A 17,155-nucleotide genomic window follows, 5' to 3' on the forward strand; every position below is an offset into this window, starting at 1 on the left:
CAGAAGTCTTATAAAACTATTATAAAGCTGGTGCCTGGGCACTTATAACCATTCCTTCCAAATGCAAACTTTTTACTTTTGGAATCGTCTTCCCATACATTTTCTTATTTGATCCATAGTGGCCTCTTGGCTCCTAGTCCAGTGTTGTCTCTACTGTAAGATGACAAGTGGAGTCTATTAAACACTGAAGCCTACTGGGCTTTCTCTCTTTTGAAGCCCCTGTTAGTTTTCTGAGGTTAAGTGGAGGTTTTGGGGTGCCTTAATTGCCTCAAAGAGCAGATGACCTCGAGGTCTTTTTCCTTTAGCTTTGGAATGTGGGAGAATTACATGTCCTAGGTGTGTTTACCATTGGCTGACATAAAAATGACACTGTGTGTCTTGAGCAGACATGAATAATGTGGGGGACAGATAATCTAGAGTTACAAAGGTCCACCAGAAGAGATCTGTCAGGAAGCAAAATATTTCTGTGCCTGATCAACAATTAGGTAATAGTTCACTGAGAATGTTAAATGGTGATGTTGCTCAATACCATGGAGCATAGTGGGTTCATAATGGCATTAAAGATTCCTTTTCTTTTACACATCCTTAAAAGCCAGCAATTTCAACTATTTTGTGGGCTTCAAAAACAGGAAACTGCTGTTTCAGTGTTCTATTTATAAATCTTAGCAACTTAGTTTATCTAAATTGCCTGAGACCAAATATTTTCTCTGAGGCCACACTGATCCGTAGTTCTTCTCCCTGCCTGGAGAATTTTTGGAGCTGCTGGTTGTTTTCTCTAATCTTAATCATTAGGAAGCTGATTGGATTCTCTATCTAGAATTATCAATCATTTTGGATGAGTTCAGGAATTTAGACAAAGCACCACAAGACAAAGTGGAACTGTTTTTAGAGAGAACCAAACATCCCAGCTCCTCTGAAGATCAGCAAACAATGGGCAACCTGGATTTTCTTTAAAATTTCCTCTGCCCCTTGCAAAATGGACGACTTAATGCTCAGAAGGATCACAATAAGGTGCGTTATGAGTTAGGAGATCCTCCATGCTGCTCACTGTCTCAGAATGGAAGCCCGGGCCACCACCTTGGGGTTTGGACTCATGAACATTTCAGGAGATGACTGCAATAGCACAGACCTGGAGACTTCCCCAAGCTTTTGCATTTTCTCCCTTGAGCATCTGCCTTTCTTTGTCATCCGTAGATGAGTTTGATTTACATTGAACCACTGTTTGTGCACTGTCTTTCCAGAACCCATTTGGCAAAGTCTTCTGGCGGCACTCTTACTGGTCCGATGCTGATGGGGCTGATCATTCTGATTATCCTGGCATCTGACAAACAGGCAATTTTATTTTGTACTTATTTATTCATCATTGCCTATTTCCAAAAGAGATTTATAGTGGCTTATGAAAATGCATGACATGCAGCAAGATAAAATAAATTAAAAACGAGGACTGAGATTTGGGCAAAGGGAAAGTATGGGTAGGCAGATGATAATGTGGAGCCAGGAGCAAGGTTGGTTCACATGACTTTTGGCTTGCCACTTCAATCTGTGCTGGGCGTGACGGTTCCTTGAGGGCTGTACGCTCCTCTTTAGAGTTGGATTCTGATGGTAACCCTGAGCATCTCTTCTAGTCTCCCATCCTTGTAGACAAGACATGACAAATAAAGATGATATTACAAAATGGAAAACATGTGTAGTGTTTCCAACTCAGAATTGAAGTCAGTTTCCAAAATCTTTATTTAACTTATGTTATTCTCCTTCTTGCCCAAATGTAGAGGATAATTATACAAAGCTACTAGAAGTTTCTGGGCATAAAAAATGTGCTCTCTACATGGTAACTTATCATTACTATACTCATGAGCAATGGGATAGCACTTAGGAGGGTGGCCCTGGAGTCGAACAGACCGGAGATCAGATCTCAGCTTAGTGGTTTACCTAAACCAAGTTACTTAATTTCTGCAAGCCCGTTTCCCAGTCTATAAACAAGGATAATAGCAATATGTCCTGTGTTGGGGTGCTGTGAGACGTAAATGAGCCACTTTATGTAAAACATCCAGAACAGTATCTAACACAGAGTGAGTACTATCTAAATACCGTTCTTTGTTGTTATTATTAATACTATACTATATTGTTATCAATATTAATATAATTACTAATATTATTAATAGAAAGGCTCTTTGACTTTCTCATTGGACTTTTAAGAGGACAAGAGAGACCACCATGTTGTAGAACAGGATGCAGCATTTGAAGTCCTTTAGTGCAGCCTTCTCGTGCGAGGGCATAGTCCCAGAGAGAGGAAGATAGTTGCTTCAGTTACACAGTACCTCTGTGGCAGAAAGTGGACTTGAATTAGGCCTCTGAGTGCCTTTTCCGGTCTTCCTACAACATACTCTCTCTCTGACTCATCGTAATCAACTGCTCCTCCCCCACCCAAAGGAAACTAGTTCTCCTCCCCTGGGGAAGATCTAAAAGTGTCTTTCAGGGGGTGGTGGAATAAAGTGGGTCTCCTCGCTTGTGCCTCCCCAGCTGGGGTTGCCCAAGGCTGGGCTAAAGCATCCCACTTCCTGGGCCAGAGTGATGACCATGGTGTAGATTAGTGTAAAGCACAATGAATTTGGAGCCAGAAGTCCTGGTGCCATTTACTAACTACGTGTTCTTGGGAAAGTTGATTTAACCACTTTGAGCTTATTTTACTTAGCAATAAAATGGCGATAAGTTAAATTTCTGAATGGCAGAGCAACCTAGTGATTGAAAAACCATTTTTGTAACCATTATAGATATTGGGTGTTTACTCTGTGCTAGGCAATAAGGTGTGTGTTTCCATAAATTATTTATTTTACCTCTCACAGCACAGCAGTGCTGATATTTTACTGCATAGATTTTGAGACTGAGACTCTAGAGGTCAAGTAACTTGCCCAAGGTCACACAAATAGAAATGACTGAGTCCAAGTTTGGACCAAGCTCTGTTTGCCTTTAGGGCCACTATGCTATATTCTTTGGACTCCATCCTTACGTTTACACTGAGCGATTGTAGGCTGATCATCAAGGCTTTAATCCCTCAGGGCTTCTCTCTGTGTTAGGAGGTTGACACGTCTGAACAAAACAGCCTTGAAAGTGTCTCACAGGGACTTGAAGAACTCCATATATTTTATAATGGGAGCAGGGTGGTCTATTGGTGGTGATTTTTCTCTTCATTTTCTATTATTTGTGGATAAATGATGCGTGCAAATAAACGTGAATAGTCACCTGATCCCTAGCATTTCTGCTAAAATCTCACTTCCTTGTTAATATCCCTCTTCTTGCTTTGGCTTTCCCAATTCCCCACACCCTGCTGTGGGTTTAAAAAAATTTTTTTAATAGCACTTACCATTTTCTATCACGATAGAAAATATACTTAAAAATCCCATACATTGAATATGCCTGGCTCTTCTGCTAGAATGACTGCTCCACAAGGGCAGAGATCTTTGTCTGTTTTGTTCTGAGCCAGAAGAGCACCTGGCACTTTGTAAATTCTTATTCAATAGAGAAATGAATATAGTCTATTTTTCTCTCTTTTTCCTCTTTGCTCAGAATGATTTGTGTAAATTCTTTTTAGAACACAGCAAGTCATTATTTTGGTCAAAGGTCAGTATTGGAGTGGGCTCTAAGGGAAGAAAAAACCTCCTAAATACTTATCAGGAATTCAATGTGGGGGGGGGGGGCACCAGATGCTGATCTTTATTTCACCAGTAGATCAGCTTTTGCCAAATGTTGATCAAGGTTTCATTTTCTTATTTATCTGATATCCTATGAGATCTTTCTCAAATTCAGATTTTATTTCAAGGATGGAAGGAGGTTGAGAAGAATCACCTTTGAAGTGCACATTCAGTGTTTGCATTGCCCCCAATTATCAGCATCCAAACATACAGAGACAAGATGGTTCCAATACCTGGCAAGAACTCCATCCATATTAGAATTCTAAACTCAATGTGATGTCTTTGTCCCTTAATGAGCTTTGCAGTCTGATTCTGGAATGGCTTGATTCATGTATCTCACTGATTGATAATGATCTGACATTTAAAAAAAATGAGACAGGTCCTTTGGAATAAGATGAAAACTTGGAAACCAGGCTATGCTGCTTGGCAGGAACAGAGAAGAAGCAGCAGCTTGGGAGGCAACAGGTTGTAGAGATTCTAAGTGTGTGAGTCAGACCATGTGCTAGGCACAGCATGTAAGTTATGTCCTTCACAATAATATTGTGACTTTGATATTGCAATCCCCATTAAACCAGCAAGGAGTCTGATGTTCAGAAAGAGGAATTAACTTGCCCAAGGTCTCAAGGGATTTGAACCCAGCTCTGATTTCAAAGCCCATGTCATTAACACTGTACCACTAGGCTTTCTCCAAACAAAGTGGTATTTTTCTGGTTCTGTGGGGAAGCTGACGAAAGTTTCCAAATTGGAACCAACCTGCAGAAGTTTGGAAATGCCTAAGGAACTGAGTTCTAGCTCTGGCTTTGCCTTTTTACTAACTATGAAATCTTTTTTTCCCCAGTTTTATTGAGATGTAACTGCCATACAGCACTCTATAGGTTTAGGGTACAGCATAATGATTTGACTTACATATATTATAAAATGACTACCACAATAAGTTTAGTTAACATCCATCATCTCATATAGAAACAAAAAAAGAAAAGGAAAAAATACTTTTTTCTTTGTGATGAGAACTCTTGGGATCTGTTCTCTTAACAACTTTCATATATACCACACAGCAGTGTTAACTATAGTCATCATGTTGTGCATTACATCCCTAGAACTTATTTACCGTATAACTAGAAATTTTTTTGATCACCTTATGAAATCTTGAGCTAATCGCTTCACTTCTTTGACCCTCATATTCTTCTCTCAAAAATGGGATGAACAATATGCCCTTCCAAGGATGTCTGAAAGATCAAATGAAATAAAGTTTATAAAAAAAATGTAAAGTGCTTTACAAATCTAAAAGACTATTATCATTACTGAAAATGGCAAATGAAACCATGCTCACCTTCATTCATCTTCAATGAGACTTTATTTTTTTTTTATTTCAGTGGGCAGCCTAGGATTCATGGCAGAGAATGGCACTGTGACGACAGATTTCATTCTGATGGGGTTCCAGCTGCGAGCAGAGCTGCAGATGGGTCTCTTCTTTGTGTTTCTGATCGTTTATCTCATCACCATGGTGGGCAACCTGGGCATGATAGTGCTGATTCAGTGTGACCTTCACCTCCAGACCCCCATGTATTTCTTCCTCAGCCACCTTTCCCTCCTGGACATTTGTTACTCCTCTGTTATTGTCCCTCAGTTGCTTGAGAGTTTGGGTACTGATAAGATGGTCATCTCCTATGAGCGCTGTGCCACCCAGTTTTTCTTTTTCACATTCTGTGCTAGTACCGAGTGTTTCCTTTTGGCTGTGATGGCCTATGACCGCTATGTGGCCGTGTGTAACCCTCTCCTGTATGCCACTACCATGACACCACAGACTCGCCTGGGCTTAGTGTCTGGGGCATATGTTGGTGCCATGGTCAATTCTGTGATCCGCACTGGGTGTACCTTCTCGATTTCCTTCTGTAAGTCCAATCACTTGGACTTCTTCTTTTGTGACCTCCCACCTCTGCTGAAGCTTGCCTGTAGTGAGACCAGGCCATGGGAACGAGTAATCTACCTCTTAGCTTTCTTGGTCATTACAACCAGCATTTCAGTGATTCTAATATCCTACCTGTTCATCATCCAGGCAATTCTGAAGATTCATTCGGCAGGTAGCAAAGCCAAGACTTTCTCCACCTGTGCTTCCCACATGACTGCAGTGGCTCTTTTCTTTGGAACACTTATATTCATATACTTGAAAGGTAATATGGGCAAATCACTCATGGAGGACAAGATTGTGTCAGTATTTTACACTGTGGTCATCCCTATGCTGAACCCAATGATCTACAGCCTGAGAAACAAGGAAGTGAAAGAGGCTCTGAAGAAAGTTCTCAACAGGATGAGGGTTTCCCAAGTAGAGTAAGACTGGAGTTCCATCAATTCAGAAGTTCCTGCAAATCATCCTTTGGGTTTTTGGCTTGTTCCCTTAACACAAGACCAGATCTCATAATTACAAAAACATATTGAGGCAAAAAAATTTATATTGGGGTTCCAGCAATTTCTTTATTAACCCTATCACCATGAGCCAGAAATTCTCTTCCTCAGTTTTCACATTAGTAAAAATTTCTGTCTTGCTAAGATTAAGAGAGATGGAAGGCCAAAGGGCTTTATCAATGGTAACATGCTGTAAGATGTAAATTTATTTTTCTTACCTGTCCTGAATATTGTTGGGTGTTGTCTCACTTGAATTTTTTTTTCTACTAAGCTAATTTTCGCACCTTGAATAATTACAAAACAATAGCATATTATTTACATACTAAGGGCAGTCACATTCTTTGGTTGTGAGTAGTGGGGTGGAAATCAGCCTTGGCCAAAGAAAACTTCTCAACATTCAATCATATCTAGTTTATGCATTTGTCATGGAAAAATAGAGGGGAAAGGAGATTTGAAATGGGAAATGTTCAACTAGTTAGCCTACTTCCTAAGGTAACGTAGAGGATCAAGACACCGTAGAATGAAAGATATAATGGTTTGCATTAATTATTGGTAACAATTTGATCTTGACATTGAGCTGAACTGAGTCCCATATATAATTTTTGAAATATTTCTTGACCACCAAAGATCAGAAGCTCTGTTTTATTTCTGAAGCATTGTTCATGGACCATCAGCCTCAATTAACTCAAGCTATTCTCTATTCTCCAGTAATGAAAACCGCTCTCTACTTCCATTTCCTGTAGGACATTTGCTTTATTCTCAGAAGACAGATAACTACAAATCTGACTGCTATCTTTTAATGGTCTCTACATCTGCTAGAAGTATTACTTGGGAAACATCTCTATGGAGATTCCACAATCTTATTCATCAACTCAACAAATATTTACTGACTATCTACTATGTATTGCATATACATACTAGGGTTCTGGAATATAGTAATAAATAAGATAGACATGATTCCTCCTTCATGGAGATTAGAACCTGGGACATAGACAGATATTAAACCATTACACAGTTAATTTTTTTATACCATTTTGGAAAGTGGAACAGAAGAAGAACAAGATGTTACATTGGGTTCTAACCTAGTTTGGTGTGGTCAGAAAAGGGTTCCTGAGGAGCTAGCATTTCAACTGAGGCTTAAAGAATAAGCATATCATTGTCATGGACTGGGGAGACTACTCCAGATAGAAAGAGCTGCAAATGCAAGGGCCTGTGAAACAGGATGCCTTGAGGAGCTGAGAGAAGCAGAGTGGCTGCAGCAGAACAAATGAGGGGGCTTAGTGTGAGATGCAGCTCGTGAATTCAGAAGAAACTAGGTCACAGAGAGCCTTGCAGTCTCACTCAGGGATGTGTGGGCTTTACTCCAAAAGCAAGGCATGAAATGGTCCTATCTGAATCCTAAAAACAGCACTTTGGCTGCAGCGTCATAGGTAGAAGCAGGTGCATGTGGTGGTGGAGATGGAGGGAAACACACCCATTTCATCTAAGCAACAACAAATGGTATATTTCAGGGCATGGTGCTTGGTTTGCACACCATACAGTGTGTTTCATTCTAGAATACATGTTAGGCCAGAGGAAACTAGCAGGTGCATGACCATGATATTGGTCTAGGACTGATTCTTGGCCAGATGGTAAAATTGGGGAAATATACTTTTGGAGGCATCCCCTTTTTCATTGGTACACTCTTTCTTTCCTTAATTGTAACCTTCCTCAGGTATACACCATGTGTCCTTCATCAAAACGGTCATCAGCTACTCTCTGTTAAGAGGCCAACACATTTTCATTAACTTCTACTCTATGTCAGGCTGTGTTAATAGGCTGAAGAAATCACCACTTGCAGGGCTTCTTGCATGATTAAAGGAAGGAAAGCATTTCAACTTAAACAACAAATAGGTGGGTAAAATGCTAGACAGCAAGTGTGCTATTTTAGTAGTGGTGGGAGCTGCATCTCACTCCTCCCACCTTCTACCTGGTAAGTGGCAACCAACTCTGCTTATAAGTGAATGACCTTTGATAAATGTACAGTATTTGATGTATATGTAATTGCTTCAGGGATGCACAAAGTGGATAAAAATAAAATGAAATTTTAGCATGTTTTAGGGGACTACATTCTGATTAACGTGAGAAGGCACTAGAATGGCATTTATGTTGAATTTCGAATTATATGTATTAACAAACGAACGAAAACATTCATAAATTACCAAATGGGTCAGGCTCTGTGCCAAAAGTTTTTACTCATCTCATTGTCACGTCTCATTCTTAAAATAGACTCAACACACACCTTTCTAGAAAATAGAATCCTGTGATGGTTGATTTTATGTGAAAATTTGACTGGGTTATAGGGTACCCAGATATTTGGCTAAACATTATTTCTGAGTGTGTCTATGAAGACATTTCCAGAAGAGATTAGCATTTGAATTGGTGGACTCAGTAAAGCAGGTTGCCCTCCTCAACGTAGGTGGACATCATCCAATCCGTCAAGGGCTTGAATAGAACGAAAGGTGGAGGAAGGGAGAATTCGTTCCTTCTTCTCTGCCTGACTGAAGGAGCCAGAACATCTGTCTTCCTTTGCACTTGGACTGGGATTTACACCATGAGCATCCCTGGTTCTTGAACCTTCAGTCTAAACTACACAACTGCTTCCTGGGTCTCCCAGATTGTGGGACTTCTCAGCCACCATGTCAGGAATTGTGTGAGCCAATTCCTTACAATAAACCTCCTATACCATAAACAGATCCATCACCTCCAAAAGTTTCCCATCACCCTCTTTATTCTTTGTTATTATTATTTTGTGATAAGAACACAACATAAGACCATCCTCTTAGCAAATTTTTAAGTATACAATATAGATTGTTGTGATGGTTTCATGAGTGTATACTTATCCACAAACTCATCAAATTGTATACATTAAATATGTACAATTTTTGTATGTCAGTCATACCTCAATAAAGTGGTTTAAGCAAAATCTCCATATATATATATCCTATTGGTTCTGTATCTTTGGAGAACCCTGGGTAATAAAATCCAGTGAGTAATATTGGAGTTGTTTTCTTTTTATCCTCTTCAACTTCTAAGTGTAGCCCTTTTAAGAACTGGGTTTTGGAATTATAAGTTTTCAGCTGTAATACTTTGGCCTCACTCTACCAAAAATGATGTAGGAAAGATGAAGCGAGCAGACCTTCAGACTTTCCGTTGACCCATTTAATTCAACACATCCAGAGGCCAAAGTGCTTTGTTCTTCTCATCATTTAGAGCAAGACCAAAAAATGACATCATCAAAATGGCAGTGTCGGAGACCCCAGCATATCCCAAGAAAGATCAACAATTAGATAGCTATCCATGACCAAAAACAGCTCTGGGAGAGCTCAGGAGTCCACTTTAGAAACTGCAGCAACACAGTGGAACAATAAACCTGAAAATAACCACACAAAAGGAGAAGAAAGAACAGCTTCGTGGCCGGCATCATCCCGCTCACACAGGCTGGCACTGCTCAGTGGCAAGAGGGAATGCCCCAGCTAGAAAGAGTTCCCCTCACCAAGAAAGGAAGAGTGGAGTGATTGACTAGTGTCCCCAGCCTTTCAGGGCAGTGCACAAAGGACACACTTTGGTTTAACCCACCCAGAGATTGGCAAAGCTGAGATATGTAGGGATGGCTAGGAACAAGAAAGAAGGGCAGGGGCTACCAGTGTCAGCCACACAGTGGGAGTGCCCATGGTTTCCTGGGAGTGATTTTCTGCTCTGAGGAAGACTCGGCAGCTTTCGTCACTGCAGAAACCAACATCCAGTACGGTGGCTGTGGACTCCATGCAGATTCACTGTTTTGTCACCTCACAGGTTTTCATATTTGCAGAGGCCAGACGCCTAAGTCCCTCCCACCTCCTTACCCTACCCCCTGTTCCAGCCAGAGCCCAGAATCTGCAGAGTAGCCGGCCCAGGGCTCTGTAGCTGAGTCAGAATAAAATTCTGGATTAGACCTCTGCAGCTGATTCCCACTGCCATGTGTGCACTCAAGGCTGGCCCTTCTAGTTGTGCACTTTCACGCTTCCAGCCTGACTCCTGTCACTGGCTTCCCCTGCTGTATGTGTGTGTGTGGCGAGACCCTACAGCCTCAAGAGTACCCAACAAGAGCTAGGGGCCCCATAGCTGCTTATGGGATTGGATCTATCCCTGACTCCTGTCACTGGCCTGTACCACTGGGCTCACCTGTAGCTAGCCCCTCCAGCTGTACATATTCATGCCTCCAGCCTGACTCCTATCACCAGCCTCCATTGCTGTGCACATACCCAAGGTGAGATCCTGCAGCTACAAGAGTGTACGCCAACAGCCAAGGTCTTTTGACACCAAAAGCAAAGGCAACAAAAGCAAAAATCAACAAATGGGATATATCAAACCAAAAAGCTTCGCTCAGCAAAAGAAATAGTCCACAAAATGAAAGGGCAACCTACGGAACAAAAGAAAATAGTTGCAAACCATGTATCTGATAAGTGGTTATTATCCAAAATATATAAGGAACTCATACAACTTAATAGCAACAGGAAAACAATTCAATTAAAAATGGAAAGAGGCTCTGAATAGACATTTTCTCAAAGAAAATATACAAATGAACAACAGGTACGTGAAAAGATGCTCAACATCACTAACAACAGGGAAATGTAAATTAAAGCCACCGTGAGATATTGCCTCATACCTGTTAGAATGGCTACCGTTGAAAAGACAAGAGACAGATGCTGGCAAGGAATTGGAGAAAAGGGAATCCTTGTGTGTTGTTGGTGGGAATGTAAATTAGTTCAGCCACAGAAAACAGTATGGAGTTTCCTCTAAAAATTAAAAGTAGAATTAACCCAGCAATCCCACTTATTTATGAATATACAAATTCAAAGGAAATGAAATTAGTATCTCAAAGGTATGTCTGCACTCCTATGTTCATTATTCATAATAGCCAAGACATGGAAACAACCTGTTTCCATTGACAGATGAATGGATAAAGAAAATGTGATACACACACACACACACACACACACACACACGCAGAGGAATATTATTCAGTCACAAAAAGAAGGAAATCCTGCCTTTTGCAACAAAATGGATGAGCTTTGACAGCATTATGCTGTGTGAAATAAGTCAGATAGAGAAAGACAAATACTGTGTGATCTCACTTTTATGTGGACTCTAAAAAGTCAATTTCATTGAAACAGAGAGTAGGTTGATGGTTACCAGAGGCTGGAAGTTAGGGAAATGGGGAGATGTTGGTCAAAGGGTACAAACTTTCCATTATAAGATGAATAACTTCTGGATCTAATGTACAGCATGGTGACTATAGGTAACAATACTGTATTGTATACTTTAAAGTTGCTATGAGAGTAAATGGTAAACGTTCTCACCATAACGACAACAACAAAATGGTAATTATGTAAGGTGAAGGATGTGTTTACTAAATTCTTTGTGGTAGACATTTTGCAATACATACATGTATCAGATCATCACATTGTACACCTTAAACTTATACAATGTTACGTGTCACTTATGCCTCAAAAAGCTGGGGAATAAAAGAACACCACAATACTTTAATTGTGACTTCCATTTTTCACATATATTAATTTGAATGAATGAATGTAGATGCAAAGCCAAATTAACTAGATTATCACATAAGGATATGGGTATAGGGAAGAATGATGGAGTGGAACCCACAAAACACATAATCGTGAGCCTTTGGTTTAGTGTATATTTATATATTTACTTTTGTGTATGGGTATGGATATCATCAGGGAGAGTCGTAACACTTCAGATAAGATCAACAATCACCACAAAAAAATTCCTTTTTTTCTCTTTGTCATGAAGATCAATACAGGACAGGTAGAAATACTCAGATTTCTTTTTCTGCCCCCTTGCTCACATCCTATTTACGTAACCTACAGGGAAGGGAAAAGGCCATCATAGCCATGTGCAAATGACCACAAGATCAGGGCTGCAGGCCCCAACATTCCTACCCCACATCAGTCCCCCATATCTTTCTGGCAGCAACAGGGGTAGAAGGCAAAAAGAGACTGAAGCATTTTGGTTAAAAGATTTTTATTGGTGATGGAGTTCAAAGAAGGCAAGATAGCTCTAGGTTCTGAATCTCATTTTGCCTGATGCTGAATTCAAACCTCAAACAATATTTTCTTCTGAATCTTACTTAGATAAAGAGTGTAGGGAGGATAAATCATCCGAGAAATTGGGGAAAGCTGACAGAAGTTGAAAGGAAAGTAGGTTGCCTGCTTCCCTGTGGTGCATCTGCCAGGTTGTTCGTGGACCGAGATGCTTCATGGACATTATACAATTCATCCTTTTAATCCTATTGGGAAAGAAGTTCTCAGCTATTTCCACTTATCTCTTCTTTAAAAACCATGAACTGTTCTGAAAATTGTTGAAAAGAACATTGTGTCATTTTCTTTTTCTCAATATATCTTTATTCTTATTTAAAGCATAATAGTGCCAACACACACACACATACAAAAATGACAGCAACAGCAATAGCAAAAGTGCTGTTTCTCTTGTGATGGAATGAATATTTGAACCCTCTCTAATCCTACACTTAGTAAATTTGCTTCTTTGGGTTTTAAAAGGCCCAGAAAACGTATTGTAAAAAATAGCTTGTCTACACATGTTGCTTTGTATTTTCACTCTAGACATAGTTTGAAATATTTTATTCATTAATCCAATAGATTATTTATTAAGGTGCTACTATATGCTGGGCACTATTCTCGCAGTTTGGGAGCTCTATAAGTAAAGAAAATAGGCAAAAAATCTCTGCCCTTGTGGAACTTATATCCAAAAGAAGGAGATAGACAAAAGATATTGAATATAATGAGTAAGTAAATAATTGGTAAGTAATATAGTATGTTAAAATGTGTTCAGTGTTATGGAAAAAACTGGAGACATGAATTTTATAACATAAGTGAATAATTCCCTATGTCAGAGATACTGAATGAAGAGTTGGGAGGTAATTATTTCCTTTTCAATGTGAATATAATGTCGAACATACCCACTGAACAACAACTTTGCATTTCCTCTACCCCCCTAGCCTTCAGAAACCACTATTGTCTTCTCTGCTGCCATGAGTTTGGCTATTTTAGATACCTCAGGTAAGTGGAATCGTGCAGAATTTGTCCTTCTGTGACTGGCTTATTTCACTTAGCATAATGTCCCTCAGGTTCATGCATATTGTCATGCAGGGTAGGATTTGCCTCTTTTTTTCTTTTTTAAGGCTGAATATTATTCTATTGTATGAATAGACCACATTTTCTTTATCCATTCATCTGTTGATGGACATTTATGTTGTTTCCATATCTTGGCTAGTGTGAATAATGCTGTTATGAATATTGGTATACCAATACCTGTTCCAGTCTCTGTTTTCAATTCTTTTGGGTATATACTTAGAAATGGAATTGCTGAATCATATGGTAAATCTATGTTTAACGTTTTGAGGAACCACTTACTGTTTTGCACAATGGCCACACTGTTTTACATTCCCACCAGTAATGCACAAGGGTTCCAATTTGTCCACGTCCTCACCAACACTTTATTTTCTTTCTTTTTTTGATAGCCATCCTAATGGGTGTGACGTGGTCTCTCATTGTGGTTTTGATTTGTATTACTCTAATGATTAGTGATGTTGAACATCTTTTCATGTGCATATTGGTCATTTGTATATCTTCTTTGGAGAAATGCCTGTTCAAGTCTTTTGCTCATTTAAAAATTTGTTGTTGTTGTTGTGTTGTGTGAGTTCTTTATATATTCTGGATACTAATTCCTTATCAGATATATGATTTGCAAATATTTTTGCCCATTCTGTGGGTTGCCTTTTCATTCTGTTGATAGTGTTCTTTGATGCACAAAATTTTTTAATTTTGATGAAGTCCAGGTTATCTATTTTCTTCTTTTGTGCGTCTGCTCTTGGTGTCATATCCAAGAAATCATTTCCAAATCCAATGTCATGAAACTCTCTCCCTAAATTTCCTTTTAAGAGTTTTGTAGTCTTAGTTCTTATGTTTAGTTTTTTGGTCCATGTTGAGTTAATTTTTGCATATGGTATCAGGTAAGGTCTAACTTCTTTATTTTGCATGTGGATATTCAGTTTTCCCAGCACCATTTATTAAAAAAACGGCACTCAACTAACATTTGCTGAAATCTTTAATGCATTGAGAGAAGATATAGCATAGTCACAGGACTGACAGGAAAGGACTTTCAACTCATCTTCAGACCCACTCTTCTTCCTTCTCATGTATTATGTGCTCTTTTTTATCAATGGGGCAAATTAAGCCTGGGATGGCTAAATGATCCCAAGTACTGCAGCTAAATAGCAATTGTGTTTTAAAGTTGCTATTGAGAAGGTGGTGCTGCGTTATTCACTGTCATAGTTTACCTGGGGAAGGGGACATTCCTCAAAGAGGGTAAATCCCAATCAGTGGGAGAATGAAAGACAATTTGAAAAACTGTCTTCAGCATGAATATTATTTTCATAATACAAATGACCTAAAGTAAAACTCTTCTGTGTGTGGCTTGTGAGCTGCCCAGACATTGGAGTGCAAGCACTGGATAAGGGGTATGAGCCAAACACACTGGGGGAACATGGATTTAGTGGGTATTATCTCATTATAACCAAGTGGACATAACTAGTTTTTGTTGAGAAAAGACACTTGTATATGATGTGGTCAGTGAATTAACATCTAGTTTCTATTTCTTTACATTGCACGGAACCACCCCAGACATTAACACAATTATCTTAGTTCTGATGTTACTCAGTTTCACCAGGAGCTCCAACTCTTTACAGTTTTTTTTCCAGTTAGAATTGCCATCTACCGTAAGAATTGGGGTAGAAAGATACTCCTTTCAGACAGTTCAGATTTCAGCTTTATCAGGAACCTGGGCAGGGACACTATGGAGCTAACCAGACCACTGATGCATTTCTTAGGAGATCTAGGAAAACCAAGACAAGCTGTGTGGAAGTCCTCTAGGCCAGGAGAACAGCAGTCTTGAGTCTCATAAATTATAAATTGAGTAGAATCAAGGGAGTTGGTATGAGGATCCAGGAAGGTGCAGGTGCAATCTAGTTCTGGAAGCCATTTTGTGATGGGGGGATATGTTGGATGAAAGAATAAAGGATAGGAACAATTCAAATTACAGAATCAGAACATTTAAAATGAACTTATTGCTGAATTCCCTGCAGAAGGGTAGTTTCAATGTGCAGTGAACAGGAGTGCCATCTTCCCTACGCATTGACAGCACCAGGGAGTATCAATTTTAAAATATAGTGGCCAATATTTGCTTGGAAAACATCTCATTATTTTAACTTGTATTTCTTTCATTATTAATGAGGTTTAGAATTGTCTCATTTGTTTGCATCATTTATATTTCCTTTGTAAATTTTTTATATGCTTTGTTGATTGAATGGTAACAGTAATTTGTATATTGGGAAAATCAGTCCTTCGTCTGTCGTTTGTGTGGCAAATATTTTCCCAAGTTTGTCTTTTGGTTTTGTTTATGGTGCTTTTAGCTGCCAAAAATGTTAAAATTTGATGTGGTTAGATTCATCTATCTTTTCCTTTGTAGCTTTGAGGTTTCCTGTTATCATTAGAAAGGCCTCTTTAAGATAGTCAAATTATTCACCCATGTTTTCCTTTAAATTTGCTAAAATTTCATTTTCTTTTCACATCTGAATTCTTGGATTTGCCTGGAATTCATTTTGCGTACATCACAGTGCAAGTTTGCATTTCTTTGGGATATTGGTGAGTAAGATTGTCTTCCCGCTGGACTGGGAGCTTCAGGAAGGCAGGCACTGAGCTTCTGCTACTTGTCCATGTGACAAGGAATAAAAACAGAGTGGACCATGTCCAGATAATAAAAACCAAGATGGTGGAGGAACTAGAAACAAGATAGACAGGGAACAGGGGATGCTTACTTTGGAGAAAACTCAGCAGGGAATCTCTTCCTCTGCTTAGTGTTAAGAAGATAGGCTAGGGCCAGTGGTGGATGCTTTGGCTTTCAGAGTTTAAGGAAGAGCTCTGGAAGGAACTATTCAAGAGGGAATGGGTTGCGTTGACGGTGAGCTCCTTTTCCCCTAGCGTGCTCAAGCAGACACTTATGGGATTCTTTGGGATGTTTGCAGAAGATTCAAACATCAAGAGCCAAGCAACTGAGCAATATGGGCTGAAGATCATTCAGTAGGAAGGGGTAGGGAATCATGAATGCAAGAGGCCCTGTTCTGTCTAAAGGAGCAACTGCCTCTCAGCTCTACCCGAGTGTTACCATATGTTGCAGCAAGATTGTTTTGTTTATTTTTTTTCAAGAAGTTTGAAAATGAATTTTTCAAACGGGAAGTTTCTTGATTTTTAAAATCTTGCATGTGCTAAACAAAACATATCTGCTGCCTGGATTTCTCTTGTGGTTTATGAGTTTGCAACTCCTGTCTCAGATAAAAGGGAATTATATATAGACAGTAGCATAGTTTCTGGACTAGATGACCTTTCCAAACTTTTCTAACCTTGGCTCTCTGATTTCCTGAGCTATAAAAATGTGAAAGATTATTAATAGTGTCACTATATCACTAGAATATGACTCAGCATATGAGAAGAGCAGATAGGATGGAGGAAGAATTAGGGTTTGATGGAAGGAAGAGGGTCACTGGAATTAGTCTGCTATGTACAACCTGTCACCATTTTGTGGCAGTAAATATTAATTGCTGGCAATAATAGAGTGTGAGGAAGTTACATAAGCAAGTCTTAAGAGAACAGAAGAAGCCAGAAAAATCTTTGAAGTGGCAATGAAGAGAGAGAGAGAGAGAGAAAGAGAACGGAGGATGGAAAGCAGTTTTGGACTGAAACTTTTGTTTGCAAAAAGGAAAATTAACAGTATGATGTCTCTACTCTCAGCTCACTGACCTGAAGACACAGGATCCTTTACACAGGCTGCATCATTCACTAATAAGGTAGAGTGTTTTGGCTTAGCAATAAAAATCAATGCTATGGATTTTTAGGTCTGTGGAGAAGCTGAGAGAGTCTAAAAGGAATAGGAATTGTTATTGC

The 17,155-nt window shown here is 39.4% G+C and overlaps 1 protein-coding gene across 1 annotated transcript; it reads left to right on the forward strand.

Annotated features, from left to right (window-relative positions):
- The first annotated feature begins 530 nt into the window (after positions 1-530).
- Positions 531-6,021, forward strand: LOC103560505 (olfactory receptor 9I1-like). Its single transcript, XM_008534636.2, has 2 exons — positions 531-540; positions 5,087-6,021. Exons 1-2 carry the CDS (start codon positions 531-533, stop codon positions 6,019-6,021), a joined length of 945 nt encoding a protein of 314 aa, XP_008532858.2.
- Positions 6,022-17,155: the final 11,134 nt, after the last annotated feature.

The sequence above is a fragment of the Equus przewalskii genome, chromosome 11 (genome assembly GCF_037783145.1).
Source record: "Equus przewalskii isolate Varuska chromosome 11, EquPr2, whole genome shotgun sequence".
In the NCBI taxonomy this organism is placed as follows: Eukaryota; Metazoa; Chordata; class Mammalia; order Perissodactyla; family Equidae; genus Equus; species Equus przewalskii.